Raw genomic sequence first — 15,206 nt, forward strand, 5'->3', positions numbered from 1 at the left:
CACGCCCCCCCTCGGGAGCGCCCCCCAGCGTGGCCGGCCACTTACGATTTTCTCCGAGGAGCCCGCGCGGGACACTGTGCTGTTGAGTCCCACGAGCGAGGGCAGCGTCTGCGACATCCAGTTAGTGACCATAGCCATGGTGCTCAGCACCGCCCCGATCTTGAGCAACGGCACCGACATCGCGCCCCCGCCTCATGCCCCGAGCCACCACCCCAAAGCCAGGTGCTCTCGGTCCCCTTCTGCTGTCACCTGAGCTGTCACTCACCCCACTACGGTGGGGGATGGGGTGGCCCGTGACTGGCGAGGTGGCCAGGGGGTGGAGGGGGTGGTTGGTGGGGCCGGGGACCGGGCGACACTTGAGAACCGAGGCTGCGGCTCCGCGCGCCTCTCCGAAGCTCCGCTTTATAAAGCGCCGGCTGGGCCGCCCCCTCCCGCGCCACCGCCGGGCACTTCCAGCCGCCGTGACGTCACGGCTCCGGCCTCGGAACCCGACGAGGAGGGTGAGGAGGAGGAGTTGGGGTGCGCCCACCCCGCCCCCCACTTCCCCGCAGAGCCTCTCGGGAGGGACCGCCCCCATCTCTTAAAGTATGGGGTATTCCCCCCGACAGCGACATCCCTGCCCCTCCCCCGCCACCACTGGCATCCCGGGTCCCGCCCCCCATTCCCATCCTTATCCTCAACCCCATTCTCATCTCCATCTTCACCCTGATCCTCATCCTGGTCCTCAGTCCCAGCCTTATCTTCATCTCGGTCCCCTTCCTAGTACCCTCTGCAATCAATTCCGAAGCAACCGTTGTGCGCAACGCCCCCTCTCCAAAGCCCCGGGGTTAAAAACCCGGAGTGCTCACCCCACATCTCGCACCCAAAGCTGACACCGGGTGGGAATCGCAGGTCCCCACCCACCTGCTAACTGCCAGACTACAGAGCCGGGTTCCCCGAAACCCGAGACAGCAGACGCAGAGGGCGTGGGGGCCCAGACTTGAGAGCGCGAGAACCCGGGCTCGTTTTCCCCATGGCTTTAGGGTCCCAAGACCTCTCTGGGGGGGATCCCTCGGTGTTTTGGAGGCCAGGGAAGCCAGGGTGGCAGGTCTGGAGCCTGCAGAAGCGATGGCTCTGATGCAAGTGCAGGGATGCGGGTCACTTGGGCAGCCGGAGTGTTTGTTTCCCTTGCGCATCCGTGTGGAGATGTTACCCAGGGACCGCCGGGGATCCAGACAGCCCTTCTTACAGGCGAGTCTCAAAGTGGGCGAGGAGGGGGTGACTCACAACTTGAACTTAGGGTAGGGGCGAGGAACTTATACTTGGGACCTTCCTCCAGTTCCCAAGGGCTGGTCCCTAGATGAGGGAGAGAGGGAGAGAAGGAGGCTAGCGCGGTGCAAGCAACCAGCCACCAACCCACCTACCCCAGCAGCAGCCGGCGGCCGGTTTGAATTTGCAGCGTTTTCCCTGCACTCACGCCCCCTCCTGGCGTCCCCACATCACCTCACGCCGCCGCCGCCACTGCCGCCACCGCCGCTGCCATAGCCCTCGGCCGGCGGCCGCCGCCGTCTGGAGGCGGTGATGACTCAGGCCTTTAACAAGCCGGCCGCTGGCGGAGCCCGAAAGGTCCCAGCAGAGGATGCTAGGGAGGGTATTGAACTATCCAGAACTTTCTTCCCTCCTAAGCTCGACCAGGCTGAGAAGCAAGCTCTGCCCCGGGTGTGACCTCCAGCAAGGTTTCTCCTGTCTGCCTCGGTTTCCCCGAATGCAAAAATGGTTCTGAGAACCTATGCAAGATCTGGAAGCAGCCTGAAGATTTATTAAGCACTAGGGTACACACCAGACACGCAACTACAACCCCCAAAGCATGAAGACCGTTTTAGGGAGACAGACAACCCGGGAACAGCTGAGGATGTGGCTCAGTGGTAACCCGTCTGCCTAGAACGTGTGAGACCCTGGGTTCCCATCCCCAGTGCATCTCCACCCTATAAACAAAGGGCAAGTGAGATGGTTCAGTGGGTAAAGGCACTTGCCATCAAGCCTGACCACCAGAATTTGATCCCCAGCACCCACAAGGTGGAAGAGGAGAACTGATTCCTGCAAGTTGTCCTCTGACTTCTACATGTATTTGGTGACCTGAGAAGGCACCCAAGCACCCCCCCCACATACACAAACACACACATACATGCACCACACACACCACACACATACACACACACCACACACACATACCACACATACACACACCACACACACACACATACACACACGCATACACACACACATACACACATATACACACACCCACACCCACACACACATACACACACATACACACACCCACACCCACACACATATACACACACATACACAAACCCACACCCACACACACATACACACATACACACACATACACACCCACACCCCACAAACATACACACATACACACACCCACACACATATACACACACCCACACCCACGCACACACACATACACACACCCACACACCCCACACACACATACACACCCCCCACACACACACATATACACACACACACTCACATACACACATCCTGAATAAATGTTAAAAAAAATTAAGTGGCATAAAAACTAAAGAAAGGGAGGGCTGGAGAGACGGCTCAGTGGTTAAGAGCACTGGCTGCTCTTGCAGAGGACCCAGGCTTCATTCCCAACACCCACATGGCAGATAGCAAATGTCTCTAACTCCAGCTCCAGAGGATCTGATGTCTTTTTCAAGCATCCACCAGCACTGTACACACGGATGCAACTACATACATGGAGGCAAAACACTCATACACATAAAATAAAAATAAAGTTGGGCATGATGGTGCATGCCTTTAATTCCAGCACTTGGGAGGCAGAGGTAGGTGAAGAGATCCAGGTCAGTCTGTTCTACATAGTGACTTTTAGGCCAGCTGGGGCCACCTTTAAAAAAATATTTATTTAGTTTATGTGTATGTGTTCCTAAATATATATATACATATATTTATATTTATACTTATATGCCCCATGTGTGTGTAGACAGGTGTTAGCCACCATGTGGGTGCTGGGAACCGAACTCCAGTCCTCTGCAAGAGCAGCCAGTGCTTTTAACCACTGAGCCATCTCTGTAGCCCTCAAATTAAAATTTTTAAAGGTTTATTTATTTGTGCTTGTGTATGTACACATGTGTGTGTGAGCAGGTGTGTGTACCTGTGTGCATGCAAAGAGGCCAGAAAAGGATGTCTGGTGTCTTCTTCTGTCGCTCTCCACCTAGTCCTTTGAGGTAGTTTCTCCCTGAACCTGGGTTTCTTGTTTTCTTGGCTGAGGTGGAATCCAGCAAACCCCAGCAATCCTCCTGTCTCTGCCCCTCAGAGCCGGGGCCACAGCTGTGCACGGGGCTGTGAGTGACTTGTTACACGGGTGTCGGGATTCAAACTCTGGTTCTCATGATTGTTCAGTAAGGGTGCTTAAAGGAGTCATCTTCCCAGTCCCATGGGGTGGCTTTTCTGACAGCGGATAATCCCTCTTTTCATGCCACAGTTCCTTCCTCAACACAGCACCCCTTTGCTAACTGCCCAGCAGCTTTCTCCTGGGGCCCAGTGCCCAGTTCTCTGATCATCCCATTTGGATGGTTAGTCGTTCACTTCCATTCAAGCAAACCTCTATATCAAACACCCTTCTGCTGTAACAACAGTGTGCGTGTGTCTGCCTGAGTGTGGGCATGTGTGTGCAAGGGGGTGCACCTGCATATATGTGTGAATGGATGTTGAGACCCAAAATTGATGTGGCTGCCTTAGTCCTTCACTCATCTCCATATTTATTGAGTCAGTGTGTTTCAATCAAACCAAGAACACTTGCTGTGTATAGTAATGCATGCCTTTGGTCCCAGAAATGGGGAGGCAGAGGTAGGTGGATCTCTGTGAGATCAAGGGCAGCCTGGTCTACATAATAATTTCTGGGCCAGCTGTGGCTACCAGGAGACCCTGTCTCAAATAATACTAATAATACTAATACTAATACTGCTAATAATAGGGAGCTGGAGAGATGGCTCAGTGGTTAAGAATACTGGTTGTTCTTGCAGAAGAACCGAGTTCGAATCCCAGCACCCACATGGCAGCTAACAACTGTCCATAAATCCAGTCCCAGGGGATCCAACAGCCTCTTCCATCCACTGTGGGCATTGCACGACACAGGTACACTTACCTACATGCAGGCAATACACACATACACATAAAATAAAAATTAATAATAATAATAATAATAATAATAATAATAGGGCTAGAGACTGCTCCTCTAGAGGACCTGAGTTTGGTTCCCAGAACCCATGTCAGTGGCTCACAACCACCAGCAACTCTAGCTTCAGGGAAATCTGATACCCTCTTCTAGCCTCCACAGGCTCACACATACACACATAAAAAGAAAAAAATAATAATAAGTTGGAGAAGCAATTAAAGAGACATCCAACATTAACCTGTAGCTTCTACATACATGTGGAGAGAGAGAGAGGAGAGAGAGAGAGAGGAGAGAGAGAGAGAGAGAGAAAGGGGTATAAACTGTTGCTGCTGTTTGAGAGACAGCATAGTAACTTCTGAAAAAGTTAAACAAAAAACCTTCAGGATGGCCCTGTGATTCTGTCTACCCAAGAGAAATCAAAGTGTACATTCATGAAAAGACACGCACATAAATATGCATACCAATGTGGGTTTTTTCCTATAACGAGTAAAACCAACTATCACCTGCCAAATGCACAAACAAGCTGGGGGCCATCGATAAAACACAAGCTTTCAGCCACAAAAAGGAAAAATTACTGATATTCACTTTAGCCTCCTGGACCTCAGAAAATTTTGGTAAGTAAAAGAAGCCGAAAAGGGAAGACCACAGATTTTATGATTCCACTTACATAATATGCCCAGAAAAAGACAAATCAATAGAGGTGAGAAGGGTGGATTAGCGAATGTCAAGATTGACCCTGGAAGGAGCACAGAGGCAGGATGCTGGGCAGTGGTGGGGATGCCAGAACTGGACTGGGATGCTTGTCCAATTCTATGCACTTAGGAAAAGCCCCTGAATTCTATTTTAATTTAACTTAAGTGGGCGAAGTTTAGAGTGTGTAACCCATGCCTCTATCAAACTGTTTTATTTGTTTCATTTTTTTCTTTTTTTGAGTCAGGGTCTCATGTACCCCAGGCCAGCTTCAAACTTGCTATGTAGCCGAAGCTGATCTTGAACTTCTGATCTTCCCACCTCCGTCTCATAAGTGCTGGAAATCCAGGCATGCATCACCACACCTGGTTTATAGGGTGCTGGGGTTGGAACGCAGGGTTTCATGTATGCCAAGCAAGTGAGCTACCCACTGAGCCATAGCCTCAGCCCCTTTTCACAGAGTTTCACTATGAGTCCCAAAGGTGCAGAACTGGCTATGTGAGCCTGGCTGGCTTTGAACTTGCAGCGATCTACCTACCTCTGCATCCCACATACTGGAATGAAGACATGAGCTGCATGCCCTGCCATTAAACTTAGTTTAGGAAAGTACGGGGATGGAGAGATGGCTCAGTGGTTAAGAGCACTGGCCTCTCTTGCAGGAGACACGGGTTTGAATCCCAGCACCCACATAGTGGCTAACAACTGTCTGTAACTCCAGTTCCAGGGGATCCAACACCCTCTTCTGAGGGTACTGCACAACATGGGTGCATTTGCACACATGCAGACATAATATTCATACACATAAAATAAAAATAATAAAGGTGGGTTTTTTTAGTTTTTTTTTTTTTTTTTGTCTTTTTGAGACAGTGTCTCCTTGTATCTCCAGCTGGCCTGGAACTCTCTATGTAGATCAGGCTGGCCTCAATCTCACAGAGATTTGCCTGCCTCTGCCTCCCAACTAAAGGCATGCAAGACCACACCTGGCTAATTAAAAAAAAATTAAAAAAAAACCCAAACTTAGAAAAGTAGGAGTATTCCTGTCTGTACACATTAAAGAATTCTGGCTTCACCTCTTCACCCCAGGCTGGCCCATGAGGGATTCACAGAAACTACAGCGGATTGCCCCTCAACCTCCATCCACCACCCCACTCCCTTCATCCAGGGTAATTCGAAAGCCAGCTTGTGCGTGCCCATGTGTGTCTGTGTGTATATTTGTACATATGTGTGCAGGCACACATGCACATGTGAGCACATGTGTGGAGGCCAGGTGTTGATGTCAGGTGTCTTCCTCTATTGCTCTCCACCTTATTTATTTTACTTTACTGTCTTTTTGAGACAGGGTCTCCCTATAGCCCCAGCTGGCCTAGAATTCACTATGTAGACCAGACTGGCTTTGAACTCACAGAAATCTGCCTGCCTCTGCCTTCCAAGTGCTGGAATTAAAAGCGTGTGCCGCCACGCCTGGCTTCCACCTTTTTTTTTTAATTTTTAAATTTTATGTGCATGAATGTTTTGCCTGCAGGTATGTAAGTGCACCTTGTGCGTGCAGTACCCTTGAGGGCCAGAATAAGGGGTCAGGTCCCCTGGATCTGGAGTTAAAGACAGTTGTTAGCCGCCATGTGGGTACTGGGATCTGAACCTGGGTCTTCTGCAAGAACAGCCAGTGCTCTTAACCTTGGAGCCATCTCTCCAGCCCCTACTTTCTATTTTTTAAGATTTATGTTTCTCTTACTATTTTTATTTATGTGTGTGTCTTTGTGGGTATATGCCATGTGTGGGGGTGCCTGTGTAGACCAAAAGAGGGCATCAGATCACCTGGAGCTAGAGTTAAAGGGGGTTGTGAGTCATCTAGCATGTGTGCTGGGAACCCAAACCCAGGATCTCTGCAAGAGCAGCCAGTGCTCTTAACTGCTGAGTCAGCTCTCTAGTCCCCTTGTTTTTTTAAGACTGGGTGTCATGTAGCCCAAGGTAGCCTGGAACTCAATATGTAGCCACAAATGAACTTTTTGTTAAAATTTATTTTATTTATTATTGTGGGGGTTGCACACTTGGACTGCACAAATATGGGGGTCAGTTCAGGCTGGATTTTCTTTCCACTGTGGGATTTGGGAGATCAAAATCAGGTTTGCAAGGTACATAAACACTCTTCTCTATTGAGCCACTTCACCTGTCCAAGGATAACCTTGAACTCCTAACCTTTCTGTCTCCACCACCAGAGTGATGGGATTACAGGTGGAATTACAGGGATTCTAGGCAGGAGTCTCTGAGCCACACCCACAGTCCCTCACTGGGGGATTCTAGGCAGGGACTCTACCACTAAGGCATGCCCCCAGACTCTTTTTATTTTAGTTTGAGACAAGGCTTGCTAAGATGTCCAGGCTGGCCTTGATCCTCCTGCCTCAACTTGCAGCATGCTAGGATGACCAGCTTCCATCTGTCTCCTAGACCTTCCTGCTGTCAGCCACTCTAGCAAGTTGTGTCTCATCCCTCCACATTCCCAGTGCTCTGTGTCTGTTTTGTAGGAATTACTAGAGAAATAAGAAAAAAGAGTCTTGTTCCTGGTGTATTTACTGTGTGCTTTTAGGATAACTGGACTTTTTCTGGGCCTTCAGGATAAGAAACTGTTTGTCATCCCACTCCACAGCCTTGAGTGACTTTAACTTAACGTTTCTTTTGGTGTAGTGACATTTTGCAGTCCTGCCTATAAAATAGTACTTTGCTTCTGGTTTTCAAGATCCTTAGAACTGTGCATAAAGGGTCCGGCAAGATGGCTCAATAGGTAAAGGCACTTGCCACCAAGCCTGATGACTTGAGTTCAATCCCTAGAACCCACAAGGTAGAAGGAGAGAACCAACTCCTACAAATTGACCTCTGACTTCCACATATGCTGTGGCAAGTGCAACCTTCCAATAAATAAATAAATAAATGTAATTTAAGTTTTAAAAAATTGGGCTGGAGAGATGGCTCTGTGGTTAAGACCACTGACTACTCTTGCAGAGGACCCAGGTTTGATTTCCAGCACCCACATGGTGGCTAACAACCATCCTAAATCTAGTTCCAGGGGAATCTGACACCCTCTTCTGACCTCTGAGGGCATTGCATGACACAGATGCACTTATACACATGCAGGTAATACACTCGTATACATAAAATAAAAATAATAAAAATTGGCCAGGTGTGGTGGCACACACCTTTAATCCCAGCACTCAGGAGGCAGAGGCAGGTGGATCTCTGTGAGTTCAAGGCCAGCCTGGTCTACATAGTGAGTTCCAGGACAGCTGGGGCTACAGGGAGACCCTGTCTCAAAAAGACCAAAAAAAATAAATAAATTTTTTTTAAATTTTAAATTATGTATTTATGTGTATAAATGTTTTGCCTGCATGTAAGTTGCACCCATGTCATGCAATGCCCTTGGAGGCCAGGAGAGGACATCGGATCCCCCTGAACTGGAGTTACAATGGTTGTTAGCCACCATGTGGATGCTGAGCCATCTCTCCAACTCTCAGCAAAGACAATTTTAAAAAGGAACTGTGGAGATGGCTCAGTGGGTAAAACACTTGCCACACAAAGTTAAGAGCCTGAGTTCAGATCTCCAGAATCCATATTAATCCTAGTGTGCACAGACAGCCTGTGATCCCAGTGTTCGGGAGGTGAAGACAGGGGATTCCAGGAGCAAGCTGACTGTCTAGAATAACTGAATCTGAGAGCTCTAGGTTTGGCAAGAGATCCTGCCTTAATATAAGATGGAGATGATTGAGAAGGGCGCCCAACATTACCGTGGCCTCTATGTACACATGTGCAGCCACACATGTGCAAATGCGCGTGCATGCATGTGCGTACACACACACAGAGGCAGAGAGAGAGAGAGAGAGAGAGAGAGAAAGAGGGAGGGAGAGAGAGAGAGAAAGCAATGTGTTAAGAATTTGAGACCAGCCTGGTCTGCCTGAAACCTGGTCTTAAGCAACACATATATGAACAACAGCCTGGAAAGATAGCTCTGTCAGTAAGGTGCTTGCCTTGAAATCAGGAGGAACTGAGTTCAGTCCCCAGAATTCAAGTTAAAGGCAAAAAGCCAAGCATGGAAGCAGGAATTTAATCTTAGGGCTTGGGAGCCTGAGATAGGTGGATCCCTGGACTGGACAACCTAGCCTACTCATAGAGCTCCAGGCCAGTGAGAGACCCTGTTCCACAAAACAAGGTTGTTGGGGACTGAAGAGCTGTCACTGGGATCAAAGTACTGGCTGCTCTTGCAGAGGACCTGGGTTTGATTCCCAACATCACATGTCAGCTAACAACTGTCCTTAACTCCAGTTCCAAAGGAGCTGATAGCCTCTTCTGGCCTCCACGACCAGTGTACACACTTGATGCTCTTACATACATGCAGACAAAACACTCACACACATAAAATAAAAATAACAAAAGACAGTAACAGAAAAGGGGCCAGCAAGATGGCTCAGCTGATAAAGGCACTTGTCACCAGCCCCACGACCTGAGTTTTACCATTCCATGGGATCCACGTGATGGAAGGAGAGAACCAATTTCTACAAGTTGTCCTCTGACCTCCACATGCAACACACACACACACACACACACACACACACACAAACACCACACGTGCGCCCTGCACAAACCTTCTTCCACCACAAGGCGTCGCCCAGTTCCTTAGTTTTAGACTGAACTGCAAGGCCGCTCTTCCTACACTGTCTCGGAAAAAAAATCTCAGATTTCCAAGCATCATCCCTGGGACATTTGCATATTGGAAATTATTCCGAGAAAATCCGCGTCTTAGCCCTAAACAGCAGCGTTCGTTCTTCTATGGAATTTCAGGCCCAGCTAAACGAGGTAGGTTTCCTCACCGCCTTAATGTCACAGGCTCCTCCCTTCCCACAGGGCCCAGTCTCCGCCCCCCCCCTCCAGCTTTCCCCTTTCTGAGGTTTCAGGTTAACTGTCACCTGAAAATATTTGATGGAAAGTTCTAGAAGCAAGCAAGTCGTATGGCTTTTTTGTTTGTTTATTGTGTTTTGTTGTGACAGGGCCTCATTTTGTAATACAGGCTTGTTTCAAATTCTTGGAAATCCCCCTGCCTCTGTCTTCTGAGTGTTGGAATTACAAGTTTATACCACCACATGGTTCATGTACTGCTGGGGATGGAACCCTGGGCTTCATGCTGACTGAGCTACCACTTCCTCCCCAGTCCAAAACTGGTAAATTTTCGATTGTACACCCTTTCTTCTTTCATTCATTTATTTATTTTGGTCTTTCTGTAGCCCCAGCTGGCCTGCAACTCGCTATGTAGATCAGGCTGGTCTCCAACTCACAGAGATCCACCTGCCTGTGCCTGTCAAACTCTGGGACTAAAGGCGTGTGCCACCACACCTGGCTCATTTATTTCTTTTTATTTTATTTGTATGAGTGTTTTGCTTGCATGTATATAAGTGCACTCATGTCATTAAATACCTGCAGAGGCCAGAAGAGGGCATTGAATTCCTTGGAACTGAATTATAGACAGTTGTCAGCCGCCTTGTGGGTGCTGGGAACAGAACCTGGGTCCTCTGCAAGAGCAGCCAGCTCTTAACCACTGAGCCAGCTCTCCATCCCCTGCAGACGATTCTAAATTATGTGAAAACAATCTCTCCCCTTCTCTCTGTCCTGCCTGGAGGAGGGACCATACCTTCATGAAGTGTGTTCATCCTGTATGCACTACCCTCTCTCTAATTACTCAGCAGCCACCTCAGTTCTTGGATGGACCACAGTGTTTTTGAAGTGCTTGTTTGCATCCATGTACCCTTTGCTTTATTTCACAGTGATCTCAAAGTGTTGTCAAAGAGGTGCCTGGCCCTAGAGCACAGACAGGCAGATGAACTCCGATGCTATGTGGTAATGCTGCACAACATTGAGGAAGGAATATAGAATTCCATATAGAATGGGATATTCTATAAAATCCCATACAATCTGATGTCTTGGGTGTCCACATATTCCATCCCAGGTAAAAGACTCTCCTACTCAGCCTTCCAAGTGCTGGGATTTTAGGCTTGAGCCTCCACACCCTGTGGTTTGTATAGGAAATTCTGTGTGTGTTGGTGGCCGGGAGGGAGGGGTGCCTATCCATTCATTCATTTCACAGCTTTATACTTCTCCGAGGAAGTGATATGTTTAAACAGCATGAAGAGAGGGAAGGACTGGGGGAACTGTGTCCGGGTAGGAGGATTGTAAGTGTAAAGGCCCTACAGTACATGGTCACAAATGAACTAGTCTTTCCCATCCTGTGGAGACCCTAGGAAAGCACTGGTCTCAAACCTAGATAATGCCAAAGATAAAAGTTAGGTTGGGTATGGTGGACAAGCCTTTCATTCCAGCAGTGGGAAAGTGGAGGCAGAAAGATCAGGTGTTCAAGGCCAGCCTGGGCTACATAGTAAGTTGAAGACCAGCCTGGGCTACCAGAGACCATGTCAAACAACAAAATAAAATAAAACAAAACTGATTTTAAGGGAGGACCTCTCACTTTCCAGGAAGAGGGAAACTTTCCCAAAGGGAAGATGGTAGGCTTAGGGCTGTCAGGATCCCTGATAGCTACAGATCATTCAAGAACTATGAACTGGGACTAGAGAGCTGGGTCAGCAGTTAAAATCACTGGCTGCTCTTGCAGAGGACCCTGGTTTGGTTCCCATCACCCGTCTGGCAGCTAACAACCACCTGCAACTCCAGGGGATCTGATGTCCTCTTCTGGCCTCTGTGGGTATTATATGTACGTGTTATACATATGCAGACAAAACACTCATATAAAAATAAAAATAAATAAATCAAAATAATTTTTAAAAAAGAATGACAAACTTCGGTTGAGGAGATGGATCAGTGTGTTCCAAGCACAAAGACCAAAGTTCAGATTCCCAGCACCAAAGCTCAATAGTATCCTGCTTGATAGCTCCCCTTTATTCCCTCTCCACCCTTTATTTTAAATTTTTAACTTTATTTTTATTTATTTGTATGTGTTTGTGTGTGTATATGCCACCTGAGTGCAACTCCACCAGAGGTCAGATGAACTGCCATGTGGGTGCCGAGAATCGAACTTGGCTCCTCTTCAAGAGCAATGTCAACTTGATGCAATCTAGAGTCACCTGGGAAGAGGGAACCTCAACTGAGGGATTTTCCAGATCAGATTAGTCTGTGCCCATGTCTATGTAGATTGTCTTGACTGATGATTGATGTGGGAGGACGCAGCCCTAGGCCTGAGGGCCTGGGCCGTATAAGAAAGCTAACTGAGGTCTGGTGTGGTGGCATATACCTTTAATCTCAGCACTCAGGAGGCAGCTAGAGAGAGAGCTCTGAGCAACAGCTAGAGAGAGAACCAGCAAGCAGTGTTCCTTCATGCGTTCTGCTTCAGGATCCTGTTTGAATTCCTGCCTTGACTTCCCTTGAAGACACACTGTTATCTGAAAGTATGGCCAAATATACCCTTTCCACCCCTAAGTTGCCTTTGGTCAGAAAGCAACAAAAAGCTAATTGGAGCAAGCGGCAGTGTTCTAACCACTGAGTCATCTCCCTAGACCCCATCTCTGCTCTCTAATCTCTCTGTCTCTGTCTCTCTCTTCTGACCTTCCTGGGTGCAGGCATGCACCCCTGGCTGGCTTCCTACTGGTCTCTCTTCCTGCTTTTGCACAGCATTACATATAGATACACTTACTGGCACTGTATCTCGTGTACATGTGGCTTTGTCTCCTGGGCCTAAGGGGGAGCTCCAGGGGTCAGGGCCACTGTTTAATCAAATCTAGTGATTGAATGGCTGGGTAAATGACTTCTAAGACAGACACAGGGAGTCCTAGGGACTGGGGAGTGGGGCGTCTGGAAAGAGATGGAGAAAGGAGAAGAGGGGTATGGTCTCCTCCTGGAAACCCCACTCCTGCCCTCTGTTTTCCCCTTCCTCCCCTGTGGAGCCAGGCCTTGTTAACCACTTTTTTTTCTTCAAGCATCATGTAGTGCCCCCTGGTGGCCAGCTGGAGCACTACAGTCAGTGACAGGCTGCTGACTGGACGCTCTATCAGACCCGCCTCAAATTCTCCCATCTCAGCCTGTCATGTGGCCCCGCCCTCGCTCGCTGAGTAGCCCCGCCCCTTAAAGACACAGGTTAACCCCACCTCTAACCAGCTCGGCTAAACTATATGCTCCCAAGTAGCTCTGTTTAGATCTGTTCCCCCAGTAACTTCATTTGAATTCACAGATTAGCCCCACTCCCAGGCCCCTCCCACCAGTCCTGGGGTCTCCCAGTAAACTGGCCAGGGGACTGAAAATTCAGGGGTGACTCCCAGGAGCCTCAGAAACCAAATTCACTTTGACCCTGGTTCATTTTTTCCAGCAATTTCTCAAGTATATGTATGCCTCTTTCTCTCATCAGTATCTCTCACACGTGTCTTTGTTTCTTTCCGATTGACATATTGAGCACCTCCTGTGTGCAACCTGCTGCCAAGCCCCAGGGACACGTTCTTTCCCCACCCTACATGGGCTCAGATGGGCTACAGGCCCAGAGCACAGGACCCCATAGCCTCTTCATGTGGAAATCTTCCTGTCTAAACCCTAATCCCTGTCTTTGTCAGTGGCCCTCAGTGGGGGGGGTGTACAGCCTCTGAGACCCTTTGTGTGTTAATCTGGAAAGGGAAAAATGCCTAGATTCTTTCTCTTCTGAGTTTCTACCTGGAAACCCCACCTAGTCATATCTACAGAGACAGTGTCTACACCCATGGTAACCTGTAGGTTCAGGAGCAGATCAGGCTCAGTTCAGTCGTTTCTCCACCACTCCTAAGCTGTCTGAGCTTCAGCAGGTGACTTAATTTTTCTGTGCCTCAGTTTTCCTGTCTTTAAAATGAGGATAATCTGCCACCCTACCACCCACAAGTATGGAACCCAGGATTAAATCTGCTGCTTGCCACACTGCCTTTGCCCATCAGCCTTTCACAAATGCTTGCTGTTTTTATGTTGTTACTGATACCAGCTCCCCATGTAGAATCTTGGGGGATATTCCCACCCTAGAGATGGAGGAGGAAATAATTTCTCAATAGCAGAAGAAAGCGTGGACCCTCCACATTTACAAGGCTCTCCAGGCTTGCGGGAAACAGGGTACCACTGAGAAATAGACACCTGCTTCTACCGGGTAAAGACTTGGGGGTGCACAGAGCCCACACACACATGGGCCTGGATGTCACATCTGTGCACACAGCCTGTCACCTGGAATGCCCAGTTTTAGAGAGATGCACTCAAAGGCACAGGGCGTTCTCACATGGCCTCACACCTGACCATAACACCCTTTTCTGTACTACCTAGACATCTGGGTACAGTCAGGAGGACAGCTGGCATACCCCACTCGAGACACAGCGGCCACCTCACACAGGCCGGGGTACTCACAGGGTCCTCACCCCAACACACAGACATGCACAGACTCACAGCTCCCATCCACCATCACCCCTCACCCCTACACTCTTCCTCACATACACCCACCCTCCCCCAGTGGCACCCCAACTCACTCACGTTTGGACACACGTACAAACTCCCCTTGGTCACACCCAGCCACCACACAAAGACACATGTTTCTCGGCACCCGGAGCAGCAAGCACCTGGTGCGGGTCCCCATCAGTCACTCAAACGTGAGTCCCGCCCCCTTCCCCACTATGGGGGTTCGAGGGATGGATGAGAGGCCGTTTGAAGCTAAACACCACGATGGGCAAGTGACAGGCAACACCTTAAAGCCCCCCTGAAGTTTCCCTCTCCAATTCCACAGCCAGATGGTGGGGTGTGGGCTCTGGGTCACCGTGGGGGTAAGAACCCCAAAGCGAGGGTCCCCCAAATTTTCCCACCATGAGGTTGCATTGGATGCTCTCCCAAACTAGGATGGAGCGTCCAGCCCCTCCTTTGCTTCGACCTTCCCCAATCGCCCCTCTCCATCCTGCATCTTTTGGTTTGGAGAAGGGCAGGTGGGACCACCAAGCTCGTGTTTGCGGGACCCCTCCGGGGCCGCGTCCCCTTTAGGGCTACACACACACACACACACACACACACACACACCTGCATCTGCCCGCGGGGCCCCTACCTGTCCGGAGAGGCCTGGGCAGAGCAGCAACAGCAGCAGCAGAGACAGCGGCGGGACCGTGAGCGGCCACATGACGCGCCCCCCGCCCTCCAGGCGCCTGGGTGATGGGGACCCGCCGCCAGGCGCCACCCCGGCCGGGGCGACCCGGAGCGCCACCTCCCCGGCTAGCAGGACAGGGATTCCGCCCCACCCCCGCCCCGACCCAGCCTTGTCGTGGGCTCCGCC

At 49.6% G+C, this 15,206-nt stretch overlaps 1 protein-coding gene across 2 annotated transcripts in view; it reads right to left on the bottom strand.

The window, feature by feature from the left end:
- Positions 1-15,153, bottom strand: part of Olfm2 (olfactomedin 2) — a 67,855-nt gene extending 52,702 nt beyond the window's left edge. Inside the window, exon 1 of one of the 2 annotated variants that reach the window (XM_008833202.3) lies at positions 14,982-15,153. In XM_008833202.3, the coding sequence (XP_008831424.1) occupies positions 14,982-15,053 (72 nt within the window). In that variant the 5' untranslated portion in view covers positions 15,054-15,153. Of the gene's footprint in view, positions 1-45; positions 420-14,981 lie in introns of those variants that run through there. The other variant, XM_008833201.3, reaches the window with a different exon arrangement.
- Between the last annotated feature and the right edge of the window lie 53 nt (positions 15,154-15,206).

This window comes from Nannospalax galili, unplaced genomic scaffold (assembly GCF_000622305.1).
Source record: "Nannospalax galili isolate Female #2095 unplaced genomic scaffold, S.galili_v1.0 scaffold1736, whole genome shotgun sequence".
Classification (NCBI taxonomy): domain Eukaryota; kingdom Metazoa; phylum Chordata; class Mammalia; order Rodentia; family Spalacidae; genus Nannospalax; species Nannospalax galili.